At 43.9% G+C, this 27,412-nt stretch overlaps 1 protein-coding gene across 1 annotated transcript in view; it reads left to right on the forward strand.

Annotated features, from left to right (window-relative positions):
• The window catches only part of LOC145349060 (tumor necrosis factor receptor superfamily member 19-like), an 85,620-nt gene that overhangs the window by 25,041 nt on the left and 33,167 nt on the right, over positions 1-27,412 (forward strand). The window contains exons 4-5 of the mRNA XM_080197341.1: positions 5,120-5,298; positions 9,532-9,617. Coding sequence (XP_080053467.1) covers positions 5,120-5,298; positions 9,532-9,617 — 265 coding nt within the window. The remainder of the gene's footprint in view (positions 1-5,119; positions 5,299-9,531; positions 9,618-27,412) is intronic.

A 27,412-nucleotide genomic window follows, 5' to 3' on the forward strand; every position in this document is an offset into this window, starting at 1 on the left:
CCTTCGCAACTTCCATCATTCAGGAAGATCATGACTGGTCTTCACTTGAATTTCAGCACTCCTCACTAACCCTGTGTCGCTTAATTCCCTTGGTACCCAAAAATCTATGGACCTCTGTCTTAAAAATGCTCAACAGCTGGGCATCCACATCCCCCAGGATAGAAAATTCCAAAGAATCACATTCCTTTGTGTGAAGAAAATTTTCCTTATTGGCATCCTAAATGATTAAGATCTTGACACACAAACCAGAGGAAACATTTTTCCAGCATGTACCCTGTCAGACCCTTTCAATAAAATGTTATATGTTTCAATTAAATCTCCTCTTCTAAACACAAAGCAATATAGGAGTGTTCTACTCAATCTCTCCTCACAGGACAACCCCTTCATCACAGAAACCAGTTTAATGAACCCTTGTTGCATTCCATCTAGGACAATAGGGGCTGCATTTTATTTACATTTTCCTGCCAACGGCATTGAAATTGAAGAACATGTAAAATCCAGTGTGCTCCTAGCCCGCTGCCTACCTGTCTGACCCTGCCCCATCCTCAGCTATACACAGGGCAGGGGAGCTGTCAGATGGCTGCTATTCTTCCCCTACCCCCTCTTCTCAGCATTAATTAGCTGAGGGGCTGCTAACAGGAGCAGGGGGTCAGCTACCCTCCCTGACTTTTAGACTGAATACCCCCCCCTCATTAAATCCAGCCACAGGAGCGGCACAGCCAAATGCCCTGTATAAGGGTAGTAAAACTTCTTTAAATTTATACTCCAATCCCTTTGTTACAAAAGGTAACACATTACTCGCCTTCCTAATTGCTTGGCATACCTGTATGCTAATTACCTGTGATTTATGTAAAAGGACAGCAGATCCCCCTGAATGCAAATGTTCCCAGTTTCTCTCTGTTCAGAAAATATTCTGTCTTTCCTAATTTTCTACCAAGGTGGATAGCTTCACACTTGGTCACATTATATTTCATGCTCTTGCTCACTCACTTAATCCGACTATATCCCTCTACAGCCTCTTTGTGTACTTCCCATCTTACCTTGTATCATCTGCAGATTTGTAATACCATAAGCTCATTCCTTTCATCTAAGTCATTAATATAGATTGCTAAGGCCCAGGTACTGATCATCGAATCCCTGCAGTACAGAAGAGGCCGTTCAGCCCATCGAGTCTGCACTGGCTTTCTGACAGAGAATCTTACTCGCCCTATTCCCATAACCACATACATTCACCATGGCTAATCCCCCCAACCTAGACATCGTGGGGCACCAGGAGACAATTTAGCATGGCCAATCCATCTAACCTGCACATCTTTGGACTTGTGAGAAGAAACTTGAGCGCCCAGAGGAAACCCACACAGAGACAGAGAGAACATGCAAACTTCACACAGTCACCCAAGGCCAGAATTGATCCCGGGTCCCTGGCGCTGCGAGGCGGCATTGCTAACCACTGTGACACTGCGCCACCTGGCTTCACTGGCTACAGCCTGCCAAACCTGGAAATGTCCTACTCTTTTTTTTTGCTCATTAACCAACCCACATTCCATATTAATATACTATCACCATTGTATGAGATGTAATTTTGTGCAGTGACCTCTTGTGTGGAACCTTATCAAATGCCTTTTGAAAATGGATAGTAATCAGAAACAAGAAGCCTCAGGATTTGTCCCTCTTACCCAGTGATTCTGAGGATAATTCTACTACTATAAATACTGCCCTGACGGTTATCATCCAACTCAGCACTGACTGATTAATGAGCCTGCAATAACCAGGGGTCTGCGTGGCTTAGTGCTGCATTTGACGCTGCCAAATCCAATAGTTACTTAATTTACAAAAGTAATTTTCAGTCAGTATTTGCAGACATTAAGGAGGAATTTCTTCTGTCACGGGGTAGTGAATCTGTGAAATTCTTTTCTGCAGAGGGCTGTAAAGACTGGGTCATTAAGTATATTCAAGGTTGAGATAGACAGGTTTTTAATCGGTAAGGGAATCATGGAATATGGGGATGAGGCAGGCGAAAGTTGAGGATTACTTTATCAGATAAGGCATTGAATAGTGGAGCAGGGCCGAATGGCCTACTTCTGCTTCTACATGTATGGTCCTCAATGTGTTTTTTTTTCAGGAGTGACCCTCACCAGAGGAGGTACATTAGTTTCAGTGGTTGATTTTGGATGTCTTCAGATTTAGAATCTAGCCTGCATATGTGAAAATGATGTTTCCTTTCATTGTGGTATTTGAATTTTGTGCAAAGTGCCTCAGTGTGTCTTTAATAGGCCCTGTCATGTGTAGTCTTATGTTCCATGTATGGAAGTGTGGGAGGTGGTAATATCTATTTACACATTGTTTATCTGAGTCCCTTTGTGTCGGACTGTGAGATAATGCACCGAAGAAACAGTCTGTTTTATTAAATCAGTAATGAGGTGGAGCTTTAAAAGGCAATAAGTCACTGTTATGATTCAATAAAACCTGACAAACTCTGACTTCAGAGTGTTTTCCTTTTACAAATAGTGAACTAATTAAACAGAATAAAGTAACTTGAAGATAAATAATGTACCATTAAAAACTAGAAAGAACTTAAAAGTGGATCACTTTAAGTTGAGTGCAACCATTATATTTTATGCAGCAAATTGACACAGTTGCATTAATGGGCTCCTGATGGTAAAGTTCTCAACTGAACTATTTCATTATCCAAACATCTGGAAAATTATTTCATTCCTAAGGCAAACACTTCAATCTACATTCAAATCTAATGCACTGTGGTTTTGTACCACATCTTAATGATACCCAGACTGTCTCTGAGATTCATTTTGAGCGCAAGATTTACAGCTTTTGCACTGATTCACCAACTTAAGGCTGGCATTGTGTCTTTCAAGCCCACTGCCGCCTGTAAACAAACCTGGATGCCCTGCTACAAGCAGGCAGGCTATATCATAATAGTAAACTCCAGCAACAACTGGAAAATGGGATCCCAAACAATGACAGATGACCAGGCAACCAGGCTTCTTACCTGCAATCATTGGTTTGGAGGTAGTCAACATTTGTTTAACTATTCTATCAGAGCTCCAGTCAAAGAAATAATAGGCTACAGGATATGAATTTGCCTTTGCCGCTTTTGATTTTGATTTGATTTATCACTGTCACATGTATTAACATACAGTGAAAAGTATTGTTTCTTGTGCTGTATACAGACAAAGCATACCATGCATAGAGAAGGAAAAGAGAGGGTGCAGAATGTATTGTTACAGTCATAGCTAGGGTGTAGAGATGGATCAACTTAATGCGAGGTAGGTGCATTCAAAAGACCGACAGCAGCAGGGGAGAAGCTGTTCTTGAGTCGTCGATACGTGACCTCAGGCTTTTGTACCTTTTTCCCGACAGAAGAAGGTGGAAGAGAGAATGTCTGGGTTGCGTGGCATCCTTGATTATGCTGGTTACTTTTCCGAGGCTGCAGGAGGCTGCAGTGAGACACCAAGCTTAGAGGAGCTGCCAGAGTCACACTCGGCATGCCTCACTTGCAATAAAAGAAAGAAAAGCAAAACTACACAAAATGTACTTTTGCAGGAGCAGGTGGAAAATGTTTAAGTGTTGTGTGAGGATGTGAGGACTGAGGGTGTAACATATATTTTCAGAGAGTTCAGGTGCAGTGCAGAAGCAAAACAAAGAGGTTGCCATGAGAAAATTCTCTTGGGACTTGGGAGGGCAGAAAATGATGATCTTAATAAAGAAACAAGCAACATTTTTGAAAAGAGAGACATGTTGTCAAAGTTTTTTTGAGTTTAAGTTTTTTTACTTCATTCTTAAGTTACAAAACCAATGTTCAGAATAGACTGGGGCGGACCTGAATCCATTTCATTTGCTCCAAAAACCAAACTCAAATTCCAATTGAATCCAATTCATGGTCTCCACAAATGAAACAGCAGCAGAGTAGTTAGCACTGCTGCCCCACAGCACCAGGGACCGGGGTTCGATTCCAGCCTCAGGTGACTGTTTGGGTATAAAAGTGTATTCAGGCTCAATTAATTGGCTATCTTCAGCACCTGAGATTTAGGTAGCAGTGGAAGGCAGAGGCAGTTAGGATTTTGGCCTGGCTGGCAGGAAAGGTCTGGGGCCTGGTTGTCTGATTGAAAACCACAGAGCCTGGAAAATGCAAATTCTTTTGTCAGCGATGAAACATGGCACAGTGGTTAACACTGCTGCCTCACGGGACCAGGGTTCAATTCCGGTCATGAGTTACTTGTTTGCACGTTCTCACCATGTTGGTGTGGGTTTCCTCCGGCTACTCCGGTTTCCTCCCATAACCCAAAGATGTACAGGTTAAGTGGATTGGCCATGCTGAATTGCCCCTTAGTGTCCAAAGATGAGTAGGTTAGTTTGATTGGCCATGCACGGGGTTATGGGGATAGGAAGACAGGGATGAGCCTGGCTGAGTAAGATGCTCTTTCAGAAAATCAGTGCAGACTGGATGGGCCTAACAGCCTCCTTTTGCATTATAGAGATTCTATATTGGTTACTAATAATGGACGAGATGGAGCAAGGGAATTTTTAAATGATACTCAGTGTTCCAGTGCTTGAATGCTGTTTCTCATTGCTCTGGCGAATGGAAGTGACATTTCTGAGCACTCAAATTAAATCGAGGACCATAATTTACAAATAGACTTTCAGCCTCATACAGAGTCTTTGAAGGTACAGAAATAATCTGTTCCACGGGAACAAATGAACCTCAGTGCAGTGTTCAGATTTTAGAACGGCACAATGAATGAATGCAGAAGCATTTCATTTACCCTGTGCTCCTGGGTATTCACATGACTGACTTAATTAAAAAAAATAACTCCACCATAGCGATTAATAATGTAGCTGTAGGAGACCTCAAGCCTTATTGTCATTCAAATTATCTGTGTATTGTGAAATAACTGAATGATTAAGTGTTGATTAAAGCAGTAAGGGAGATTATTAGTAGTGAAAGGGACATTTGAATCTACTGAAAGGTTGCCATTGTCTCGTGACTGAGGCCTGTCTGCCGTAATCATTACCCATGCCTCTTGTTTTTATCGCAGTAATTTCTCCTTATTCACGCTCCTTTTTCTCTCTAACAGTGGGTATTTCTTGTTAATCCTTCCAGGAATGTGGATTTGGATATGGGGATGATGGACAGTGCGTGACCTGCAGGCCAAGCAGGTTCAAGGAAGACTGGGGATTTCAAAAGTGTAAGCCATGCTTGGACTGTGCTCTGGTAAACCGCGTCCAAAAGGCCAACTGCACAGCCACCAGTAACGCTGTGTGTGGAGACTGCTTGACGGGGTAGGTTCAAGGAGCGTTGGATTTGAGCTGCGCACTTCCCAAGTATCCGGGATGACCCAATTTCATTCTCCCTTGACTCAAAAAGCGTTGGCAAATTCCCACTTATCGGTTCCCACGGGACGTTGTTTATAAAATGAAATCCACTCATTGTTGACGGCACCCTGTAAAATAATCCACCTGAACTATTCCAAAAGCTTCCCCCTTCACCTCAAGGTCATCTGTTCCACTTTCTGTTGCAACAGCATGTTTTTGATGGTGGGAAATTTAAAGCGACTGTATGCAAATTAAATATTGTTTGGGTTAGGAGATTTTTTAACAAGATTGCTGCTGTAGAATCCACTGTCTCTCTCGTTGAGCGATCACCATTTTTCTGAAGTTTTACGCTTCACATGTTTCCTGAATCATGCAACAAGGGGCATGAACCTGATTTCCATATAGTTTAATAAATTTTATTGTAATTACAGGGCTATAGTGTCTGCCCTTGATGGATCCTGGCAAAAACAAGTTGTGATGACCATAACCGCAGGGGGCAGAGCTGTCAGCAGGCCTGGGGGTTGAGGGATAAGTCTACGCATTTCTCCCTGTCACCCTGGAGGTGTCCCCTTGCACAGGGCAGTACCAAATAGGGACATAAACGAGTTACTCTCCTCCACTGGGGGAGTTCCTTAATGTGCAATGGTGGTGATGGGGTAGGAAGAAGGGAGAACCCCAATGCTTATGGGGTGGGGGAGGGAGGGTTGCCCCAGTGTTGGTACTGTGGTGGAAGATACCCTGATGCTTGGGGAATAGATCCCGATCTCCACGGGAGGAAAGGGGGGATCTTAATTTGACTTTGAGATCAGGGCGCCCTTTATAAATAGCCCACCAATCTCAGAATCCCAGCATTGCCAGTGAGTTTAGGCCCCGCCCCTCCAGCTGGCTGTGTGATCCTAGCCAGCACTTTGAAATTGCACAGAGTGCGGTTAAATCAGGCAAGAAACGGTATCTGTGAAGCCGAAAAGTTTCACATAGACTTTGTCACCAGATCTATCATTTTGGGAAAAGTGCACCTTAAACTTAAAATTTACAACTAAACTGCATAAAGCAATAAGATTGCCCAATAGTCTACAGCACCCTGATGTTTATTAGAGTTCACCATGATCTGTACCACATTCAATTTATTTATTACAATATTGTAACATGTTAACATCAGCATATATTAATCATGATATTAAATTTGTGTGTAGACTGTTCGCAGGTTTTCAAAATCATACCTGCCACTTTTTCTTTTATTTGTTTTTGTGTGTGATGCTTTAATCCTTTGGCTAACACTGACAACTGCAACAATTAGAGACGATTTTTACAAACCGTTAGCATGCTTTCAGTTTTATTGCCTGCCATTCTGTTTATAGCTCACTCTGAGGTGAAGAGCCTAATGCAAGCGCTCTAACCGTCCCTTTGTTCACAAACCGTGCTTTTAAAGGAGGTAATGAAAGGTCAATTTGTAAAACAAATGTCTATCATTTTATTTAAATGCTTAAATTTAATACTCTGTCAATTTACTTTTGTGAGGAATTAACTGAGGAAGTGGGAATTGTAAACAAGGGTGTATACTCAGAATGTTCCACCGTTGTCCAAAGAGCAAAGTAATATCCCTGGCCCTGGCATACGTATGAGTGACTTTTTATGTGTTTGAGCACAAAACAAGCAAACTGTCTCACTTCAGCAAAACAAAATCCCTTTCCCGGATTCGGAGGAGGGGGTGGTGGCAATCCCAATTGAAAGACCTGGCATCACATCACCAGGGTTGAAAAGAGTTGGTGGAAAACAAGTAGTGAGTTAACTGATGCCTAGTTTGGAGTTTCTGAAGTAGGTTGTTGGAGGAGCCCTCCCAAAAACAAAGGATAAGTTGCTGTATCTTGCAAAGAATAGTCTGCAATTTTGTTGTTGTGATCTGTGAAATTTGGTCACTTCAGACAAATATGAAATGAGTCAGTCCGCAGCTTTTCCTGCTTTTACATCCTGCCAGCAAAACCATTGATTAACCCAAATTGAGGCAAGAAAGTCTTTTGGTATGTGCTTGTTTTATGAGTAGCAATCACAGAGTTCCCAACTGCGAAACTATTTTGTTTATATTTTTCCATGTGATCCAGCCAGTTTTTCTTCTGGTCGTTTTTCCAGCTGATCTTTAGAGAACTTTTCAAGCAATCTCTTAATCTTTAAAATCTGGACCCTTTTTTTTCAACAATTGCCAGACAACTGACTGCGTTAAGGCCTAGGTTAAAGGCCATGGCTCGTGGCGCAAGGTGTCGCCCAGATTGAAAAAATTGGAGAGAAATATAGGAATCATGATCAGATGACACAAAATTCTGCTTGGTCGTAGGAGGAAAGGAAAGTTAAGAGGGGTAAGAGGCCTGGAGCGCTTTGAAAAAAATGTATTGAAGTGGAGGATGCTGAGACAAATCCCGATTTCGATACAGCGGCTTGCAGGGAAGAGGAGGAGAATGGAGGGTGGTGCGTTAGAAGCTTGGCAGTAGAGTTCAGAGGCACACTGGTAATTTCATTGTAAAAAAAGAGACTATTGAAGTTACAAACGAGTTAGGGAAGTCGAAGGGCAGAGGTGAAGAATGATTGCTGGTCAGATAGGCGTCTTTTTCTTTTGTCAGGATGAGAGATTGGATGACATTGGGGGACATTGTTCAGATTAGATTCCCATTTAGTTGCGGCATTCGTGTTCTCAGGTCATGTATATACAACGTGGCTGTATCCTGGGTAAAACTCCCTTTATTCCAACAATATGCCTTTGGGATGGTAAGAGTTATAGGGTGGAATTAAAAATTCTACTGAGCAAGTATTTATTAATTTAACTATCTTCCAGTCACCGTTTTTGTTCTTCAGAAAGTCCAGTTTGGTACCTTAGAATGTCAGGTAAATTTTCATGCAGGACTGTAGTTTTAAAAAGTTAAAACCATTTCTTTTGGCTTTCTGAGAGATTAAACCCTTTAGCAGTGCACCAATTTACACTTATTATCATAGAAACCTTCCAGTGCAGAAGGAGGTTACTCCGTCCATCAAGATTGCACTGACCGCAATCCCACCCAGGCTTTATTCCCGTAACACTATATTTACCCTGCTAATCCCCTGACACTAGGCTCAATTTAGCATGGCCAATCAACCTCCGCACATCTTTGAACTGTGGGAGGAAACTGGAGCACCCGGAGGAAACCCATGTAGACATAGGGATACAGTGCACAGAATTTGATGTTGAGTTTCTACCTTCAACATCATCGCCTACAGTCGATTTATATGGAGATGGTTAAAGTCAAGTGCGCAAAATTATCTTTATGAAGTATTTTCTAAGTTAATGTGTCATTTCTGCCATATATGTCCATTGGTCCACGTCTAGCCACATGTACAAAGCAACATGGGAACAAACTTCTCCCTTCACTTCATCGCTGAACCCTTCACTATTCACTTTTTTAATTCATTCATGGGATATTGGCCTCGCCAGCTGGGCCAGCATTTATTGCCCATCCCTGGGAGAAATTCGAGAGTGAACCACATTGCTGTTGGTCTGCAGTCTCATGTAGGCCAGACCAGGTAAGGATGGTAGATTTCCTTCCTTAAGGAACATTAGTGAACATTTTCTCCCCTTCTGCAATCTTTAACACCTTAACTTGGGTCTCTACACCCTATCTGAAACTGCAATAATATATTTTGCACCCTCTCCTTTCCTTCTCTCCTTTGTATTCCATGAACAGTGTGCTTTGTCTGTATAGCACGCGAAACACAATACCTTTCACTGTATCCCAATAAATGTGACAATAATAAATCAAATCTCTAATACATCACTCAACTTTTATTAATCATCTGGCAGGCTTATGGTAAGTCTTGATAAGCTATCCAACTGCAAATGACATCAAAGTCAAACCAAAGATAAAGATTATGTAAAGAGTGTAATATTTTTCCTTCATTTCATTTTGACTGTTAAATTATTCAAAAGTTTTTTACATGATTGGAAAGGTCTACTTTCTTCTGCTGGCCATCATTTTCCCCTCACCAGACCTAAGACTTTCAGTTTTTACAGCTGCTGCTGCAATGAAGAATAAGCCAGCTGCAGTCTCTCTAAGCCGTGAGACTATAGTGGTTCCTGGATTTGTGTTACACATTGTGAGAAAGGCAAATATTGAGTGCATTACTGGGATCCCATAAAATTATGAGCAATAAAACTGACAAGATCTTCTTTCCTCCCAGGTTTTATAGAAAGACCAAACTGGGTGGTTTTCAGGAAATGGAGTGCATTCCATGTGGGGACCCTCCCCCTCCTTACGAGCCTCACTGTAAGTAAACGGGATTGAGTTCAATATCTTTCAGACTGATGTTGTAATTCATTTAGAGCTGGAATTGGACCAATCGCTTCTCAAAGTATACCAGAATCAGGAAGAGATACACAGTGTCAGCGGCATGGTGGCGTATTGGTTAGCACTGCTGCCTCATAGCGTCAGGGACCTAGGTTCAATTCCAGCCTTAGATGATCGTCTGTGCAAATTTGCACATTCCCCCGTGTCTGTGTGGTTTCCTTCAGATGCTCCAGTGTCCAAAGATGTGTAGATTAGTTGGATTGGCCATGCTAAATTGTCCCTTTGTGTCCAAAGGTGCATAGGTTAGGTAGATTAGCCATGGTTAAAAGAAAGTGCAGAGTTACAGGTTAGGACAGAGGAGTAAGCCTCAGCAAGATACTCTTTCAGAGTGTTAATGCAGACTTGATGGGTAGAATGGCCTTCTTCTGCATAGTAGGGATTCTATGTTTTTATGGTATGCCAGACAATTATCATTACATTCAACCAACTCTACATTGCAACAGTGACTGTCCTTCAAAAGAATCATAAGAATTGGGAGAAGAAGGCCATTTGGCCCATCAAGTCTATCCCACCATTCAATAAGGTCATGGCTCATCTGAATGGGGTGGTAACTCCACATTCCTGCTTGCACCCCCCCGCTTTCCTGTCTGCACTCTTCATTGGCTGTGAAGTATTTTGAGACATTCAGTGACCACGAAGAGTGCTTTGTTTATGCAACTTGTTCTTTCCTACATTCATTTTTCCAACTTTAAAAAAATTATGGAGTCATTGTGACAGGCACAAGCAAATAGAATGCAAACAAAAGTTAGAAGTCAGGTTAACTACATACTGGTTAGTACATAAAGAGTTTGGAGTACAGATACAAGGTGAATATTATAAAGGACATTTCTACCGATTATCCTTTGCATCCAGCTCAATGAAGAGAATAGTAATCGGCAAGTATCTGAAAGAATCTCAAGCCGCGTCATTTATATCTAGTCCAATGTGAGAAAGAAAATATGCAATGATCTGGCCAAAAGCGAGTCCTAGCTGATGCATATCTATGGGCCTTGAATGTTGTAGTATAATTGCAGAGTGCCCACCAAATTCATTCACACTGAACAACTGCCACACAGGCATCAGAAAGATTAACAAACTTATATCCAAAGTGTGCTTGAAGAAGGTGTTTCAAGTGTGACTTTGAATAAACTACTCAATTTAGTCTTGTGGCTGACAAGAATTGAGATTAGAGCAACTTGACAACACATTTGGCATAGTGGTTAGCCCTGCTGCCTCACAGCGCCAGGGATCCAGGTTTGCTTCCAATCTTGAGTGATTATTTGTGTGGAGCTTGCATGTTCTCCCCATGTCTGCGTGTGTTTCCTCTGGATGCTCCGGTTTCCTCCCATAGTCCAAAGATGTTCAGGTTGGGTGGATTAGCCATGCTAAATTGCCTCTTAGTGTCCCAAGATGTGTAGATTAGGGGAATTAACAGGGTAAATGTGAGGGGTTGACAGAATGGGATGGGAGAGGTTCTGGGTAAGCTGTTTTGTTGGAGAGTCAGTGCAGACTCGATGGGTCGACTAGCTTCCTTCTGCACTTTAGGAGTTCTATGAATCTATGGTTTCCTCCATTAAACAATCATGTTGGGCAGAAGAAGCCGCAGCCTTACTTGGTAAGGGTCTGGAACACCTCTTCTTCGTTCTGAAGAAAACAAACCAAAAACGTAGCTCCCCATCTTGTGGCAGATGATAACTCACTTCAATCTTGTGGGAAAGCCTCCTTAACCTCCACCATTAAACCCGAGTTAAAATCCCGAGTCAGAGATTAAAGATTCATTGGACATTGATCAGCATATTTGAAGACATCTCAGGGCAGGCAGCTTACCCTGTCTAAAACCTTCAGTGAAATCCAGTCAGTGGGATCGAGGCAATCCTTAGGAGGAAAGCTTCAGCTGCCTCATATTCAGTTTTCTTTGGCCGGGTGGGATTAACACCAACCCTGCTTCTTGAAGATGTTTGTGTTTGATTTCTCCTGAAATCTTAATCATTTTAAATTCGGCCTTGATTATTAATTAGTCCTACATTTGATTAAACACAAGAATGTGGAGAATTAAGAATGTTATCAGAACAATGTGTGGGTGAGTAGCATTGCATTTGAATAGTCAGTTATTTTACAGCATTCAACATAGAGAGAAATTACAGAAAATTGAAGATGGATGAATGAGAGCAAATTAACACATTTTAAAAAAGGATACTTTGGTTTTAGTTCATTCAGTGAAGGGTAGGGTTTGCATTTGGGATTTAGCAGGCCTGAGATATTAGGAGATGTCTTACTAAAGAATGGCAGAATGTTGTTTCTAGTGAGAAAACCAGTGTGTTTCGCTCCAGAGAAACTGGTCGGTTTTCTTACAACACAAAAGAAACAAGGGGAAGCATTTCCAGCCGCACCCCCGCTGTCCCCTGATCATCAACCCTTCCCCACTCCCCCCCACCCTGAGTACCAGCCTCTCCCCCTCCTCCCCCTAATCACTGGCCCTTCCCCTGATCATTATCCCCATTGATCATTGGCCCCATCCCATCACCCCACCCAGTTGGAGTTGGTATCCACCGTGTCAATGGCTACCCGCCGACATCCCCTGCTCCTTCATCCGCTCCCTGCTGACAACCAAATCTAAATTAATCGCCTCCCCCTCAGCCTGAGGCTCCCAGTGGGGGTCTACTCCTTGGCACAGGTTGGCAAGGACATAGTGCTAACCTGACGGTGCCAACTGTCAGGGCACTGCGCGGCCAGATTCCTCTCTATCAGGGGCTATACTTAACCTTTATGCCCCCAGTGGAGACCCCCTATGGCAGGTTCATGGCTGTGTAAACTTGTTGTAAACCACGCTGGTGTGACATCACATTGCCGCATTGTCAATAAACAGTGGGGTGGGTCAATATCTGGCAGGGGGTCTGATTAATGAAACTAAAATTTACTGAAGTGCATGTAAAGCATGTTTATGTCCATTATGGACATGACCTGATGACCTCAGTGGCGGGGAAAGATCCAAGATGGCAATCTCACTGGTGAGATCTGTGGCTCCTGGATCTTGAGCTCCTGCATGGATGGTGAGCAATGACTCAAGATCACCCCCATCGACCAGTAACTAAAGAGAATCATCCATCTGGTATGGGAGTGTGGCTTCCTGAAGGCAGCTCAGTGTACAAGGGCAAGCGGATCCAGTGATCACCCTGAGCTTAGACTATAACAGGTGTGCCAAGTCAAGCATGCTTATGTAACATTAGCCCCTTTAATATCCCCGAGAAGCAGACAGTGATTAATGAATGTTAGCACAAGCTACAGTGACCGCACTTACAAATTAATCAACAGTCACAGCACCGCAAGCATATTTTTCTACCTAAGAAGAAATCTTACTGGAATGACAGCAAGTAGTGGATTTGCTATTCCCCAGTTTGAAATGTCAGTGAAATCTTCACGTCACTGTGCCGTATTTTAAAGCAAAAGATGGCAACGATGCATGAAGACTGACATATGATAGCTTTCCATTGATGATTGTGTTCATGTGTGTACATAAGTCAAGGACCCGAGAAACAAAGCCCCCTTGAGTTTGCTCCGGTGTAAATGTGCGTGGGTGGGTTGCAGACGCTCCAGAGTAAAAGGACAGCAAAGTGGAGTCAAGAACCTTCCTCCATAATGGTGACAGTTTTATGTTTAGATAACAAATTGTTTGCTAGCATTCCTTCGCTGCTTTCCAGCACTGCTTGTTGAAATTCTTCCCCTGAAATGTTAAGTAGTTGAACTCATATCAACAGGAAGGTCTCTCTGTGAGCATGCTGGGTTATTTTTTTCTCTCCCCAGAAGCTTTCAACTGAATAATTGAGTAAAAATCAAAACCCGGTTTTGCCACGATATAAATTTGTTTCCTTGTGGTTTTACCTTTTTAAGTTGTTGATTTGATTTGATTTATTATTGTCACATGTATTAGTATACAGTAAAAAGTATTGTTTCTTGTGTGCTATACAGACAAAGCATACTGCACATAGAGAAGGAAAGGAGAGGACGCAGAATGTAGTCTTACAGTCATAGCTAGGGTTTAGAGAAAGATCAGCTTAATGCAAGGTAGGTTCATTCAAAAGTCTGACGGCAACAAGGAAGAAGCCATTCTTGAGTCGGCTGGTGCATGACCTCAGACTTTTGTATCTTTTTGCCGACAGAAGAAGGTGGAAGAAGGAATTGGTAAATAGGTTTGCTGTCAGACCTGTCACATTGGCTCCGTGAGAGTAAATAGAATGTAATCAGAAGGGGAGTGGAAGGAAAATCCCATTGAATGTTAATTCATCCTTATCCTATTAGGCAATCCTCAATAGACAGCTATTTGCTTGTGGTCAGGCCAGTGTGCTTCAGACTGAGCAAGTACACATCCAGGTGTAAAAATAAATAAGAAATGGGCTGATGAATGACTCCATCTGCTGACAATATCACAATGAGGTACTTTAACACAATAAGGTACTTTGCAGCCTGAGTAATTCTCACCAAAATATTTGATGCAAGTACTTGAAGCAAATTCTGTCACGGAATTCTTATTTTCTTGCAGAAGGATTTCCTTTACTTCTTGTTTTTGAGAACATGAAAAATGTTCACCCTCTTTCATCCTGATCTGTTAAGATATCACCATCTCATAGAATCATAAAATCCCTACAGTGCAGATGGAGGCCATTTGGCCCATTGAACCTGCACCAACAACAATCCCACCTATGTATTTATCCTGCTAATCCCCCTGACATAAGGGGTAATTTGGCATGGTTAATCCACCTAGCCTGCACATTTTTGGAGTGTGGGAGGAAACCAGAGCACCCAGAGAAAACTCAACACAGACACGGGGAAAACGTGCAAACTCTACAGTCACCCAAGGCCAGAACTGAACCCGGGTCCCTGGCGCTGTGAGGCAGCAATGCTAACCACTGTGTCGCTATTGTTGTGCACACGTGAGATCAGTTGAATTTTTAAAAATGTTTCCTCCCAATGTTCTCTTCCTTTCTCCCCTTTTACATTCATGAATGGTTTCCATAGCCCTTCAGTGGTATTCCTCATGTATTAATCTAGGCAGCAAGAATTGATAGACAATTAATCTACTGAGGGCATCACAACCAAGTTTGGTGAGGGGATACTTTTCCACATAAAGACCTGGCAATGCTTTCTTATTGATCACACTGATAACACAGATTAGAAAGATCCCAGTTTTTATTCTGGTTTACCATAAGAATTGACAATGCCTTGTTATTCTGAGAACAAGACAGGTGGCCATCTTTTCACCTGTATTATTGTTTCCTCGTGATAATGGAACTGCCACCCAGCATCTTTGTTATTTTTTTGAATATTTCACGGGGTGTGGGCATTGCTGCCTAGGCCAGCATATATTTCACATCATAAATGACCCTTGAGGCGGTGCTGCAGTAACCTATGTGGTAGGTAGACCCACAGTGCTGTTCGGAAGGGAGTTCTGGGATTTTAGACCCAGCAACAGTGAATGAGTTTATAGGTCCTAAGTCAAGAAAAAAATATGTGAGTTGTCGAAGTTGATGGAGATGGCATCCCAATATGTTACTGCCCTTGATCTTCTCCGGGGTAGCTATCATGAACCTGGAAGTCACTTTGATGTAAGCATAGCAAATTACTGCAGTGCATTTTGAAGGTGAAAATATATTCAACAAAAACAGTGTACTGGAGAACTGAATATTGAGACAAGCAGCATGAGAGCTGGGGGTTGCCCCTCCATAATGGTGGTCTGTCGGCCATGGCTATTTTGTAGTCAACTGTTCTAAATCTGCTGATTGGGCAACTCACAAGGGGGCTTGCCTGCAACAACAGGCTGCAGCTCCTTCCTTGATAGAGAGCCTCCCCACCACTGTTAATTGGATGGTGAGTGCAACCTCTGGTATATATTTGGCCAATCCAGGCTAATCAACATTGGCTTTCAGCTCCTGACACAGTTTCAGGGTCAGACCTGAACTCAATGCCAACTTCAGTCTTCTGGCCCAAAACAGAAGATCCTGCTCTGTGCTTGTTTTAAGTTTATTTATTTGTCGTAAGTAGGCTTACATTAACACTGCAATGATGTTACTGTGAAAATCCCCTAGTCGCCACACTCCTGCGCCTGTTCGGGTACACAGGAGGGAGAATTTAGCTTGGCCAATGCACCTAACCTGCACATCTTTCAGACTGAGGGGAAACCGGAGCACCTCGAGGAAACCCACACAGACAAACAGAGAACATGCAGACTTCGCACAGACAGTGACCCAAGCCAGGAATCGAACCCCGGTGCCTGACGCTGTGAGGCAGCAGTGCTAACCACTGTGCTGCCCTCTGTAGTGCTACTTTTAATTTACCAGTGATCATAACTTTCTTGTTCATTCCAAATCCACTCCCTTAAACTGCTCACGCACAATATATATCTCAATCTGAACTTAAAACATAAACAAGAATGTGGAGATTTTGATCGTGATAGCTTTGGAATTTGCTTTCCAATTGAAAACCAAAGGAATATTGTTTGTTGAAGTGTTTGCCACTGTTCCGTGAATGGGCACCAATCTTAATATTTTTTCAAGTCTGTGCAGAGGGATTGATCTTGATCAGATGGGAAGGTACAATTTTTGCTGTCCTTGCAAATCTGGAATAAGCTGCTTTACCCGAGATCTTGGCAAGCAAGAGAACGATTGCACAATGTGTTGAGAATGCAGTGAAGGAATTCACAATGCAGTGAAAAGCTGCAGGCAGAGCAATCATCTCCATACTGATGAAACCCTGTTTTATCATTCACCAAATTCTATTGATTAGGTGTCCTACATCAAAACCCCAATTTGCTGTAGATGCTCCCAAACACTTTAGCCATTAGCCTTTATATTATTGATTGTATTTAATTCATAACTAGGAGATTAGACCTAATAAGGGCACCTTAGGGATAAAGTAGGCTTACATTAATGCTGCAATGAAGTTACTGTCAAATTCCTCTCGTCGGCACACTCCAAAGCCTGTTTGGGTAGGCTGAGGAGAATTTAGCATATCTGATGCACACAACCAGCACGTCTTTCAGTCTTGTAACCAGCACGTCCTGTGTGAGGAAAGCAGAGCACCCAGAGGAAACCCATGCAGACATGGGAAGAACGTGCACACTCTGCACAGACATTGACCCAAACCAGAAATTGAACCCGAGTCCTTGGCGCTGTGAGGCAGCAGTGCTAACCATTTTGCCACCATGCCACTGGGCTCCAGCAAATCCCACTGGAAGTTTCTGAGCTTCTTCAGTCTTGTGAGGTGTGGAATCTCCACACATCCTTTACTAGGCTAATAACATTAGAGGGTGAGGTTAAGATTCCTGGCAATGGGAGCTCCCTCTTCCCTAAATTATTAGAAGCTGACAGAGCTGCAAGCTGATTTACAGGACTGAGTGTTTGTCTTTGAACACAGGAGAAGCTGCAAAGTCAGCAACCTGAAAGAGCATGCGTGGGCCTTTTTTTAAAATTGAGCCCACAGCATTGGCATCCTACCAGAATTTCCCAGCCAGGTGGGCATGATCATAGTCCCCAGCTGCTTATTCAAATCTCATTATTTAGGGGGATCCTGGCTGGGGTCAAAATGAAGCCACTCTGCAATTGTTGTGATAGAGACAATGTACTGAGTCGCAGTATGGAGGCTGGAAATAAAAAAACCTGCAGAGAAATATTCTCAGTAAGAAGTCTCACAACACCAGGTTAAAGTCCAACAGGTTTATTTGGTAGCAAAAGCCACTAGCTTTCGGAGCTCCTTCATCAGGTGAGTGGGAGTTCTGTTCACAAACAGGGTATGTAAAGACACAAACTCAATTTACAAAATAATGGTTGGAATGCAAGTCTTTACAGGTAACCAAGTCTTATAGGCACAGGCAATGTGAGTGGAGAGAGGGTTAAGCACAGGTTAAAGAGATGTGTATGGTCTCCAGACAGGACAGTTAGTGAGATTTTACAAGCCTAGGCAAGTCGTGGGGGTTACAGATCGTGTGACGTGAACCCAAGATCCCGGTTGAGGCCATCCTCATGTGTGCGGAACTTGACTATCAGCCTGCACACTAAATCTGCCAGTTTAAATAAAATGGCGAATAGCTTACTTGGCTGCTGAGCATTAACTTGATTTTGATGCGCACTTATCTCCTTTGTCGCCTCTCGCCTGCCCAGAAGCTAGCAACCTTGCAGAAAATGATACGACAAGGAGAAGGCAAGCAGTGGATGTCAGTTAAATGAGAGGATTATATCCTGTGGGGAACAGTGGGTTCAGCATTGGTGTGTTTGATATCTGCACATCACACGTTGAGGTGACCAGAGCCATTGTGTTCCATGCCCGCCACAAATTCCATTACCTGGTCACTGACTCCATCCTGATCCCCAACCATTGTCTGATGCTGAACCAGACTCTTCGCCTTGTTTTCATATTTGAGCCTCTAAGTACATATCCATTAGCACCATCTGTTTCCACCTCCATCACATTGCAAACTCAGCAGCTGCCTCAGCTCACCTGCTGCTGAAACTCTTAGCCATGCCTTTGTTACATCGAGACTTGGTTATTCCAGTGCTTTCCTGACCAATCTCCTACATTCCACCTTCTGCAAATGTCAGGTCGCCCACACTCTGCAGCCTCCTATCTGTTTTAACTTGCACCTAGACCTGTTCACCTATCATCACTGTGTCCTCTCACCAACATTGGCTCTGGCTTAAGCAACACCTGGATTCTAAAATTCACGTCCTTCTTTCTGACCTCACCCCTCCCTATCTCAGCAATCTCCTCCAGTCCCACAACCTTCCCAGCACCCGCACTCCTAAGATTCTGGCCTCTTGAGCATCCCTGAACTTAATTGCTCCACCTCTGAAGGTCAGACCTTCTGTTGCCTGGGGGCCTAAGCTCTGGAATTCACTCCTTCCCTTTCCTCTTTTAAGACACTCCTTAAAGCCTACCTCTTGGAACACCTCGCCTAGTATCTCCTTATAATTTATAATGCTGCTCTGATGCACCTTGGAGAGCTTACAATGTTAGACGTTATATAAATATGAGTTGTTATATATTTGTAGAACTTGAAGAAAGACCTCTGCAAACTGGGGAGTCGAAGGTTGAAGGTTTACCTTGTTCGTTCTCTCCCTTCGGCAGAACACAGAAGTTTTCATTGTAACGTAGACCACACTTTATAATCAATGTTATGACTAGAAAATGAATATGGTGTTTGTATATGTACAATTATTGGCTGGACCTGTTGTTATCATGATATTACCCATGCAAAATTCCAGTTCTCAACAGCTGTAAGCCGCCCAAGAGCAAATGTTAACACTTGCTAATTTGATAACGTATCCTCAGGGCAGTGTTATTAAAACATTCCTGAGAGTCAGAAACACAAAATTAACATTTGTTATGAAGTTAAAGAGCCTGTTAAACCTACTGTGAGCATTACAGGAACATGGAGAACTAACAAAGGTCAACACTTGGCACAGACCCAATAATCAAAGTGTGAAATTCAGGGACATTCCTGCAACTTTTCTTTTAATTATACACTGTTAGAATGTATTAGTGAGAGTGAGGTACCATGCTAAAACTAGTGTTTCTATGTTTGAGAAAGATTACTGTATGTGACTTAGAGAGGCTCATTGCCTGCCATTGCTCTGTAGTTGAATGAAAAGCATTGCAGAAGCTGAAGAAATCACATGCTGGAAATCTGAAGTAAAGATGGGATTTCTCAGCAGCCCAGTCAAACATTTCATACAATCCTACAGTGCAGAAGGAGGCCATTCTTCCCATCAAGCCTGCATCGACCATAATCTCACCCAGTCCCTATCCCCATAACCCCATACATTTATCCTAGCTAGTCCCCCTGACACTGAGGGGCAATTTAGCACGGCCACCTCAGCTGCACACCTTTGAGGGAGAGAAGAGGAAAACGTTGGGCTTGATTTTACCAAAAATCAATCACAGTAAATTCAGGCGTTGGGCCTGTAATGCAATCTGCACCCAAAACTGAGCAGCTCGCGCCTTTACGGACACTCGATTTGGGCGCGACTCCAATCCGTGCCCCAATCATGCGGCCCAATGATTCAAATGCATTAGCATGTATTTAAATCGACTTAATGAACCGCACGCCCAACTCTACTGCCAAATTCCATTTTACCGTCTTCGGATCCGTTTTGAATCTGCGCTGTTACCAACCTGCAGATTCCTATTCCTATTCTGCAGGGGAACCTCCGAAGCCCATCCTCCTCAAACACCCTTTGCAGATCTCCCGCTATCCGCCCCAGCAGATCTGCCCCCCGTTCCCCACCCCCGCAAGGAGGCAGCCCCCCGTTCCCCCCAGGAGGCAGGCTGCCCCTCGGCAGAGCACACCCCCAACCTACCTGGATTGCTGCTCTCCCTCCATCATCCTTCCTGACCTGCACTCGTTGATGTGGAGATGCCGGCGTTGGAATGGGGTCAACACAGTAAGAAGTCTCACAATACCAGGTTAAAGTCCTGTTGTTAAGTCCTGTTGGAGTTTAAGCTGGTGTTGTGAGACTTCGTACTGCAGTCGTTGGACAGCCTGCAGCACCTTCCTGGCCTTCCGCTGGTGTCTGCTGGAGGAGGAGGGCACAGGCTCTGGTTGGGGGTCCCCCCATCCTCCATCACCACCACCCCCCCCCCCCCCCCCAACCAGAGATCCATCTGAACCCCCCCTCCTCCTCCAGCAGATGTCAGCAGAAGGTTGCCCAGCAATGCCTGGCAGGTTTGCCAGTGCCCCCAACCATCTGCCATTGCCCCCACCTCCCACCACTATCACCACGCAGAGTGTGCCCCTCGCTATCTATGTCTGATTGAGAGATCCGGTGTCAGGCCATGGAGAGTGACTGCCAAAAGCCATCCCCATCCCCAGGGCCCCCGCGTGCCCCCCACCCCCCCTCCCAGTTTCAGTTACTGGCAGCCTGCAGTCCCTCTATGATCAGATGAGTGCATTGCCGCCCACAGCCATCACTCCCACTGGTACAGGCAAAACGAGGAGCTGCTGGCCAATCAGGGGACCTCAATCTTGAGGAGGTAGAGTGGGAAGACTGAACCGTGCCCACTTCTGTGCCCGAAGGCCACTTGATTAACGCAGACAAGTGTGAGGTATTGCACTTTGGAAGGACAAACCAAGGTAGAACATACATGGTAAATGGTAGGACACTGAAGAGTGCAGTAGAACAGAGGGATTGGGAATACAGATACATAATTCCCTAAAAGTGGCACCACAGGTAGATAGGGTCGTAAAGAGTGCTTTTGGTACATTGGCCTTTATAAATCAAAGTATTGAGTATAAGAGTTGGAATGTTATGGTGAGGTTATATAAGGCGTTGTGGTCCAGGATGAAGCGGATGAGTTGTAAAATTGCCGTTGGAGATTGATAGTTGCTGGCGACGAGTACTGAGGCAGTTGCAACAACGCCATCATCATGGGGATGCTGGTGTAGAGTATCAAGACATCCATTGTGACGAGGAATGCTCCTGGTTCAATTGCTCCATACGTGTTGAGTTTCTGTAGGAAGTCTGTAGTGTCACAACAAAAGTTGGGGGTTCTTTGTACAACGGGTTTCAGGATATCCTCGAAGTAACCGGAGAGGTCCTATTGCCCGATACAATAGGACGGCTGGGTGTGTTTGACTTGTGTATCTTCGGGGGGAAGTAGAGATCTCCAATGCAGGGGGCACGTGGGCTGAGAGCACGGAGGGTCTCTGAAGGTTCAGATCAAAACTCTTGATCAGTATATTGAGTTGATGGGTGTGTTCTTTGGCCAGATCTGCAGGTAAATGTCTAGTGTTTCTTGGTGTTCAGTTGTCGGTACACTTCTTTGCAGTAATCCGTTCTGTTCATGATAGACCTATGAACCACTTGGTAGTGATAATCTTGAAAGTCTACATGCATTACCAGGTAGACTTCATTGTCAGTACTTATTGGTATAACTATGTGTAAACAAAAGCAATGCCCATCTTCGCATTCTACTTGCTGCAAGTGGCGGAATTCCCATGTATGGTCCAAAAATGGTAGTTAGCGGATGATAGTCCATTAACAATATAAGTTCTCTTTCACACAATAACGATAGAATTTCTTTACTCCAAAGGCAGCCTCTAACACTTTGCCTTCAATTTGTATATAGTTACTTTCAGTCTTGCTCAAGGGTTTGAGATGCAAAAGCAATGGGTCTTTCTTCACCCGATATATAACAATATGAGAGACCACTGTTCCAGCACCATAAGACGGTGCATCACAAATCAACTGCAGGTATAGAGCAGAATCAAAATGTGTAAGAACTTCAGATGTGAATTGACACTTCTTTGGCCAGCATAAAATGTTGCCACATTGATCTGACCATTCCCACATCTTCGGCAGTATCCTTGGCTGCTTCAAGCGAACATGTTTTAAGTTTCTCCTTGTAAACAGTTTCTGGCACCAGTGAGACTGTAACCCCAGTGTCAACTTCCATCCTTGCTGGCTGTCCACCACCAGTAGAGTGACCCAGTATTGTTGTGCAGCACTCATAATGGCTGGCACATTCAGTGATAATTCCTCCTCAGAAGTCTAATGCAGTTAATTAGACATAGACATAGAACAGCACAGTACAGGCCCTTCAGCCCTCACTGTTGTGCCGAGCTAAGTCTAAACCCAAGATCAAGCTTTCTCACTCCTTATCATTCTGGTGTGCTCCATGTGCCTATCCAATAACCACTTGAAAGTTCCTAAAGTGTCCGACTCCACTATCACAGCAGGCAGTGTATTCCACACCCTGGGCACTCTCTGTGTGAAGACTCTACCTCGGACATCCCTCCTATATCTCCCACCATGAACCTCATAGTTATGCCCCCTAGGAACAGTTACATCCACCTGAGGAAATAGTCTCATAATGACGGTCATCACATGTGTAATGTATAATTCAGGTGGCAAGCTAAGGCACTGTGAGAGAATAGGTGAGTTTCTAATTGCCAGTGTGCTGGAGAAGGGTTGACAACACTCAGGAAACCTCGATATCTTTGCATGCTGTGGAGTTTTAATTCTCATTGGTATGCACGATGAAGGAAGATCCCAGTAGAAAGAATCATAGAAAAAACTACAGCACAAACAGGCCCTTCAGCCCACAAGTTGGGCCGATCATATCCACACCTAATAGGCTTTCCCAAAACCCTCAATCCTATTAAGTCCCACGTACTCATCCAGAAGTCTCTTAAAAGATCCTAACGAATTTGCCTCCACCACCACCGACGGCAGCCGATTCCACTCACCCACCACCCTCTGAGTGAAAAGCTTACCCTTGACATCTCCTCTGTACCTACTCCCCAGCATCTTAAACCTGTGTCCTCTTGTGGCAGCCATTTCAGCCCTGGGGAAAAGCCTCTGAGAGTCCACCTGATCAATACCTCTTATCATCTTATACACCTCTATCAGGTCCCCTCTCATCCTTCGTCTCTCAAAGGAGAAAAGACCGAGCTCTCTCAACCTATCCTCATAAGAGATGCCACCCAATCCAGGTAACATCCTTGTAAATCTCCTTTGCACTCTAGGTTGTGGAATTTGGATCACATCTGTTACTGGGTAGAAGGCAGACAAAATGGTACCCGCCCAATATCACTGGCGGTATTAAAGAATCATTGGAAGTGGTGTTAAATTTCAGGCTATTTTGTTATGTGGTTCCTAAGCTGCTCGTTGCTTCATCGACTTTAAAATTATCAATGCAAATTATACATTGAGATATGGGAGCAAAGTGATTACATTACTGGACAAGAACCAGAAGCCCAGAATAACATGTCAAAGGAGGGTTTCCTGACGCAGTATGTGGACAAGCCTACGAGGGGAGAGGCTGTACTTGACCTGGTACTGGCGAATGAACCAGGGCAGGTGACGGATCTTTCGGTAGGAGAGCATCTTGGATATGGTGACCATAATTCTATCTCCTTCACAATTGCGTTGGAACGAGATAGGATCAGGCAGGCTAGGAAGGTGTTTGTCTGGGGTAAGGGGAGATACGAAGAAGTCAGGAAGTTACTTGGACAAATAAACTGGAAGGAGGCGTTCTTAGGGAAAAGTACCGAAGGAAGGTGGCAGATATTCAAGGAATGTGTGTCTGGAGCTCTGAATGACAACGTTCCGATGAGACGAGGGGGTTTTGGTGGGTCGAGGGAACCGTGGTGCACAAAGGATGTGTTGAACCTAGTCAGGAAGAAAAGGAAGGTGTACAAGAGGTTCAGGGAATTAGGAGATGTTAAAGATCTTGAGGAGTATAAGGACTGTAGGAGGGAACTTAAAAGGGAAATTAGGAGAGCCAGAAGGGGTCATGAGAAGACCTTGGCGGGTAAGATTAAGGAGAATCCCAAGGCCTTCTATAAATATGTGAAAGGTAAAAGGATGAGAAGAGAAGGGATAGGACCGATAAAAGGTGAGGGGGGAAAGGTTTGTGTGGAACCAGAAGAAATGGCGGAGGTGCTTAACGAGTACTTCGCCTCAGTATTCACGGTGGAAGCCGATCTGGGAGATTTTGTTATGGATTTGCAGCAGATGGAAAGGATTGAGTACGTGAATATTAAGGAGGAGGATGTGTTGGAACTTTTGAATTCTATCAAGGTAGATAAGTCGCCGGGACCAGATGGGATGTACCCCAGGATACTGTGGGAGGCGAGGGAAGAGATTGCAGAACCCCTGGCGATGATCTTTGCGTCGTCAATGGAGACGGGAGAGGTTCCAGAGGATTGGAGGATTGCGGATGTAGTTCCTATTTTTAAGAAAGGGAACAGAGATAGCCCGGGAAATTACCGACCGGTGAGTCTGACCTCAGTGGTTGGTAAGCTGATGGAGAGGCTTCTGAGGGACAAGATTTACGAACATTTGGAGAGGTTTGACATGATCAGGAATAGTCAGCATGGATTTGTCAAGGGCAGGTCGTGCCTTACAAGCCTAGTTGAGTTCTTCGATAATGTGACTGAACACATTGACGAAGGAAGTGCCGTGGACGTAGTGTACATGGACTTCAGCAAGGCGTTTGATAAGGTCCCCCATGCAAGACTTCTTGAGAAGGTGAGAGGGCATGGGATCCAAGGGCCTTTGGCCTTGTGGATCCAGAACTGGCTTGCCTGCAGAAGGCAGAGAGTGGTTGTGGATGGGGCTTTTTCTGAATGGAGGTCAGTCACCAGCGGAGTGCCTCAAGGATCTGTTCTGGGACCCTTGTTGTTTGTCATTTTCATAAATGACCTGGATGAGGAAGTGGAGGGATGGGTAAGTAAGTTCGCTGATGACACGAAGGTCGGTGGTGTTGTGGATGATCTGGAAGGATGGCAAAAGTTGCAGCAGGACATAGATAGGATGCAGGACTGGGCGGAGAAGTGGCAGATGGACTTCAACGCGGATAAATGTGTTGTCGTCCATTTTGGCAGAACCAACGGGATGAACGAGTACACTATTAAGGGCAGAAGTCTGAGTAGTGTTGAGGAGCAGAAGGATCTTGGGGTCCGGGTCCACAGGACTCTTAAATCGGCCTCGCAGGTGGAGGAGGTGGTCAAGAAGGCGTATGGTGTACTGGCCTTCATTAATCGAGGGATTGAGTTTAGGAGTCGGGAGGTAATGCTGGAACTTTATAAGACCCTTGTCAGGCCTCATTTGGAGTATTGTGCGCAGTTCTGGTCGCCTCACTATAGGAAAGATGTAGAAGCTATTGAAAGGGTGCAGAGGAGATTTACAAGGATGTTGCCTGGACTGGGAGGCATGCCTTATGAAGTTAGGTTGAGGGAGCTGGGACTCTTTTCCCTGGAGAGACGAAGGTTGAGAGGCGACCTGATAGAAGTTTACAAAATGTTGAGAGGGATAGATAGGGTGGACTCTCAGAGGCTATTTCCCCGGTTTGAAATGGTCGCTACGAGAGGACACAGATTTAAGGTGCGGGGAGGGAGGTTCAGAAGTGATGTTAGGGGTAAGTTTTTCACTCAGAGGGTGGTGAGTGAATGGAATCGGCTGCCGTCAGTGGTGGTGGAGGCGAACTCGCTGGGGTCTTTTAAAAGACTTCTGGATGAGTATATGGGGTTTAATGAGATTGAGGGTTATAGATAGGTCTGTAGGTTGGTAGGTGATGTGGTCGGCGCAACTTGTGGGCCGAAGGGCCTGTTTGTGCTGTAGTGTTCTATGTTCTATGTTCTAAGATATGAGTTCAAATACCACCAAGGCAGATGGGGAATTTAAAATCAGTTAATTAAGTAAGTCTGGGAAAAGCAAGCTGGTATTGGTGTTGTGACTGTGCAACTATTGGATTGCCATAAAAACCCATTCTGTCCTTTTTGTTGTCATGTGGCTGCACCTTCCCCTGATCCTGTTCCACGCTTCTGTTCCATGCAAGCTCTGGAAATCGGCTGACAGCATGCAGTGCTGTAGAAGGATTTGCAGGCCGCACAAAGGGCCTCAATGAACGGAGATTTGGCTGGCCGCCAAATTCACCAACCTGGCTGCAGCCGGAGCGTGGCTTAAACAGCAGGTCAGACTGTGCCCACAATGTCCACGTGGGAAGGAAATGTGCCATCCCCAACCCCAGGCCTACTGTATGACTCTAGATACACAGCAACTTGGTCGACTCATAGTTGCCCTTTGAAATGGCCTAGACAGCCTATCAGATGCACAAGACGTGCTGGACTTGTCCACTATGCCCATGTCCTGCAAATGAACAATTCAAAAAGCATCTGCCAATAAAGCTAATTCTTTTGTTATTATAGAGGTGACATGAACCCATTTATTTTTAAAACTGTGCATCACTTGATCTGATTACTTCAAATGTGTCTTTTGTATAAGTAGATATTTTAAAACTTACTATAAACCATAAACATTTACACGGCTATTTACTGATGTTTTTTCTCCTAATTCAATTAAAAATGTGGATATTTCAACTGTCAATACGTTATGTGATGCTAAAATTACTTCATTAAAGGTTAAAAAAAAAAGCTATTTAGCCTGAAGAATAAAATTAAATACGCATGACATTTCTGATCAAATCCTTGAAATGGCAGAAGATTATATATGCAAATTTCATTGTACAAATCCTGTGCAAACAGATAGATGTTGGGAGAGGTCAGATTCTTCTCCAGCGTTATGTCACAAATGACTCATCATCACTAAAAGAAGTAATTACACTAAAGAATCAGTAACCCTTTAGTCAAGCAGCTCTTTCAGCTTATTCCAGCAAGATGAGAAAAGAAAGTAAACTAGAATACATTTTTAATCAGTGACTGCAGCACAGTAATTGTAGCACTGGTTAACAGTATTTACCTATACCGCTCAAAATACAGATTACCAACCAGACTGTACAGGACACTTCAATAACCATATGACAATCAGTTATTGTATTCTAGAACGGGGGGTGGGGGGGGGGACATTGTTTGAAAATAAGGATCCCATTCAAGACAAAGATGAGGAAGTGTCTTTTCTCAGAGGGTAGTGAGCCTTTGGAACACACGGCAGTGGAAGCAGGGTCTTTGAGTATTTTTAAGGCAGAGGTAGATAGATTCTTGACAAACAAAGGGGTGAAAGGTTATCAAGGATATGTGAGATTAGTTGAACGGCAGAGCTGGCTTGAGGGGCCAAGTGGCTTCCTGCTCCTAAGTTGTGTATTTGTATTGTATGGCCATTGTCAGTAAAGGTTATGGACAGTAAGTAGTCTCACAACACCAGGTTAAAGTCTAACAGGTTTATTCAGTAGCACAAGCTTTCAGAGCACTGCCCTTCATCAGGGAGTAGGAGTTAGGTTCACAAACA

Source organism: Carcharhinus amblyrhynchos, chromosome 10 (assembly GCF_965287045.1).
Source record: "Carcharhinus amblyrhynchos chromosome 10, sCarAmb.v2.hapA, whole genome shotgun sequence".
NCBI classification, from domain to species: domain Eukaryota; kingdom Metazoa; phylum Chordata; class Chondrichthyes; order Carcharhiniformes; family Carcharhinidae; genus Carcharhinus; species Carcharhinus amblyrhynchos.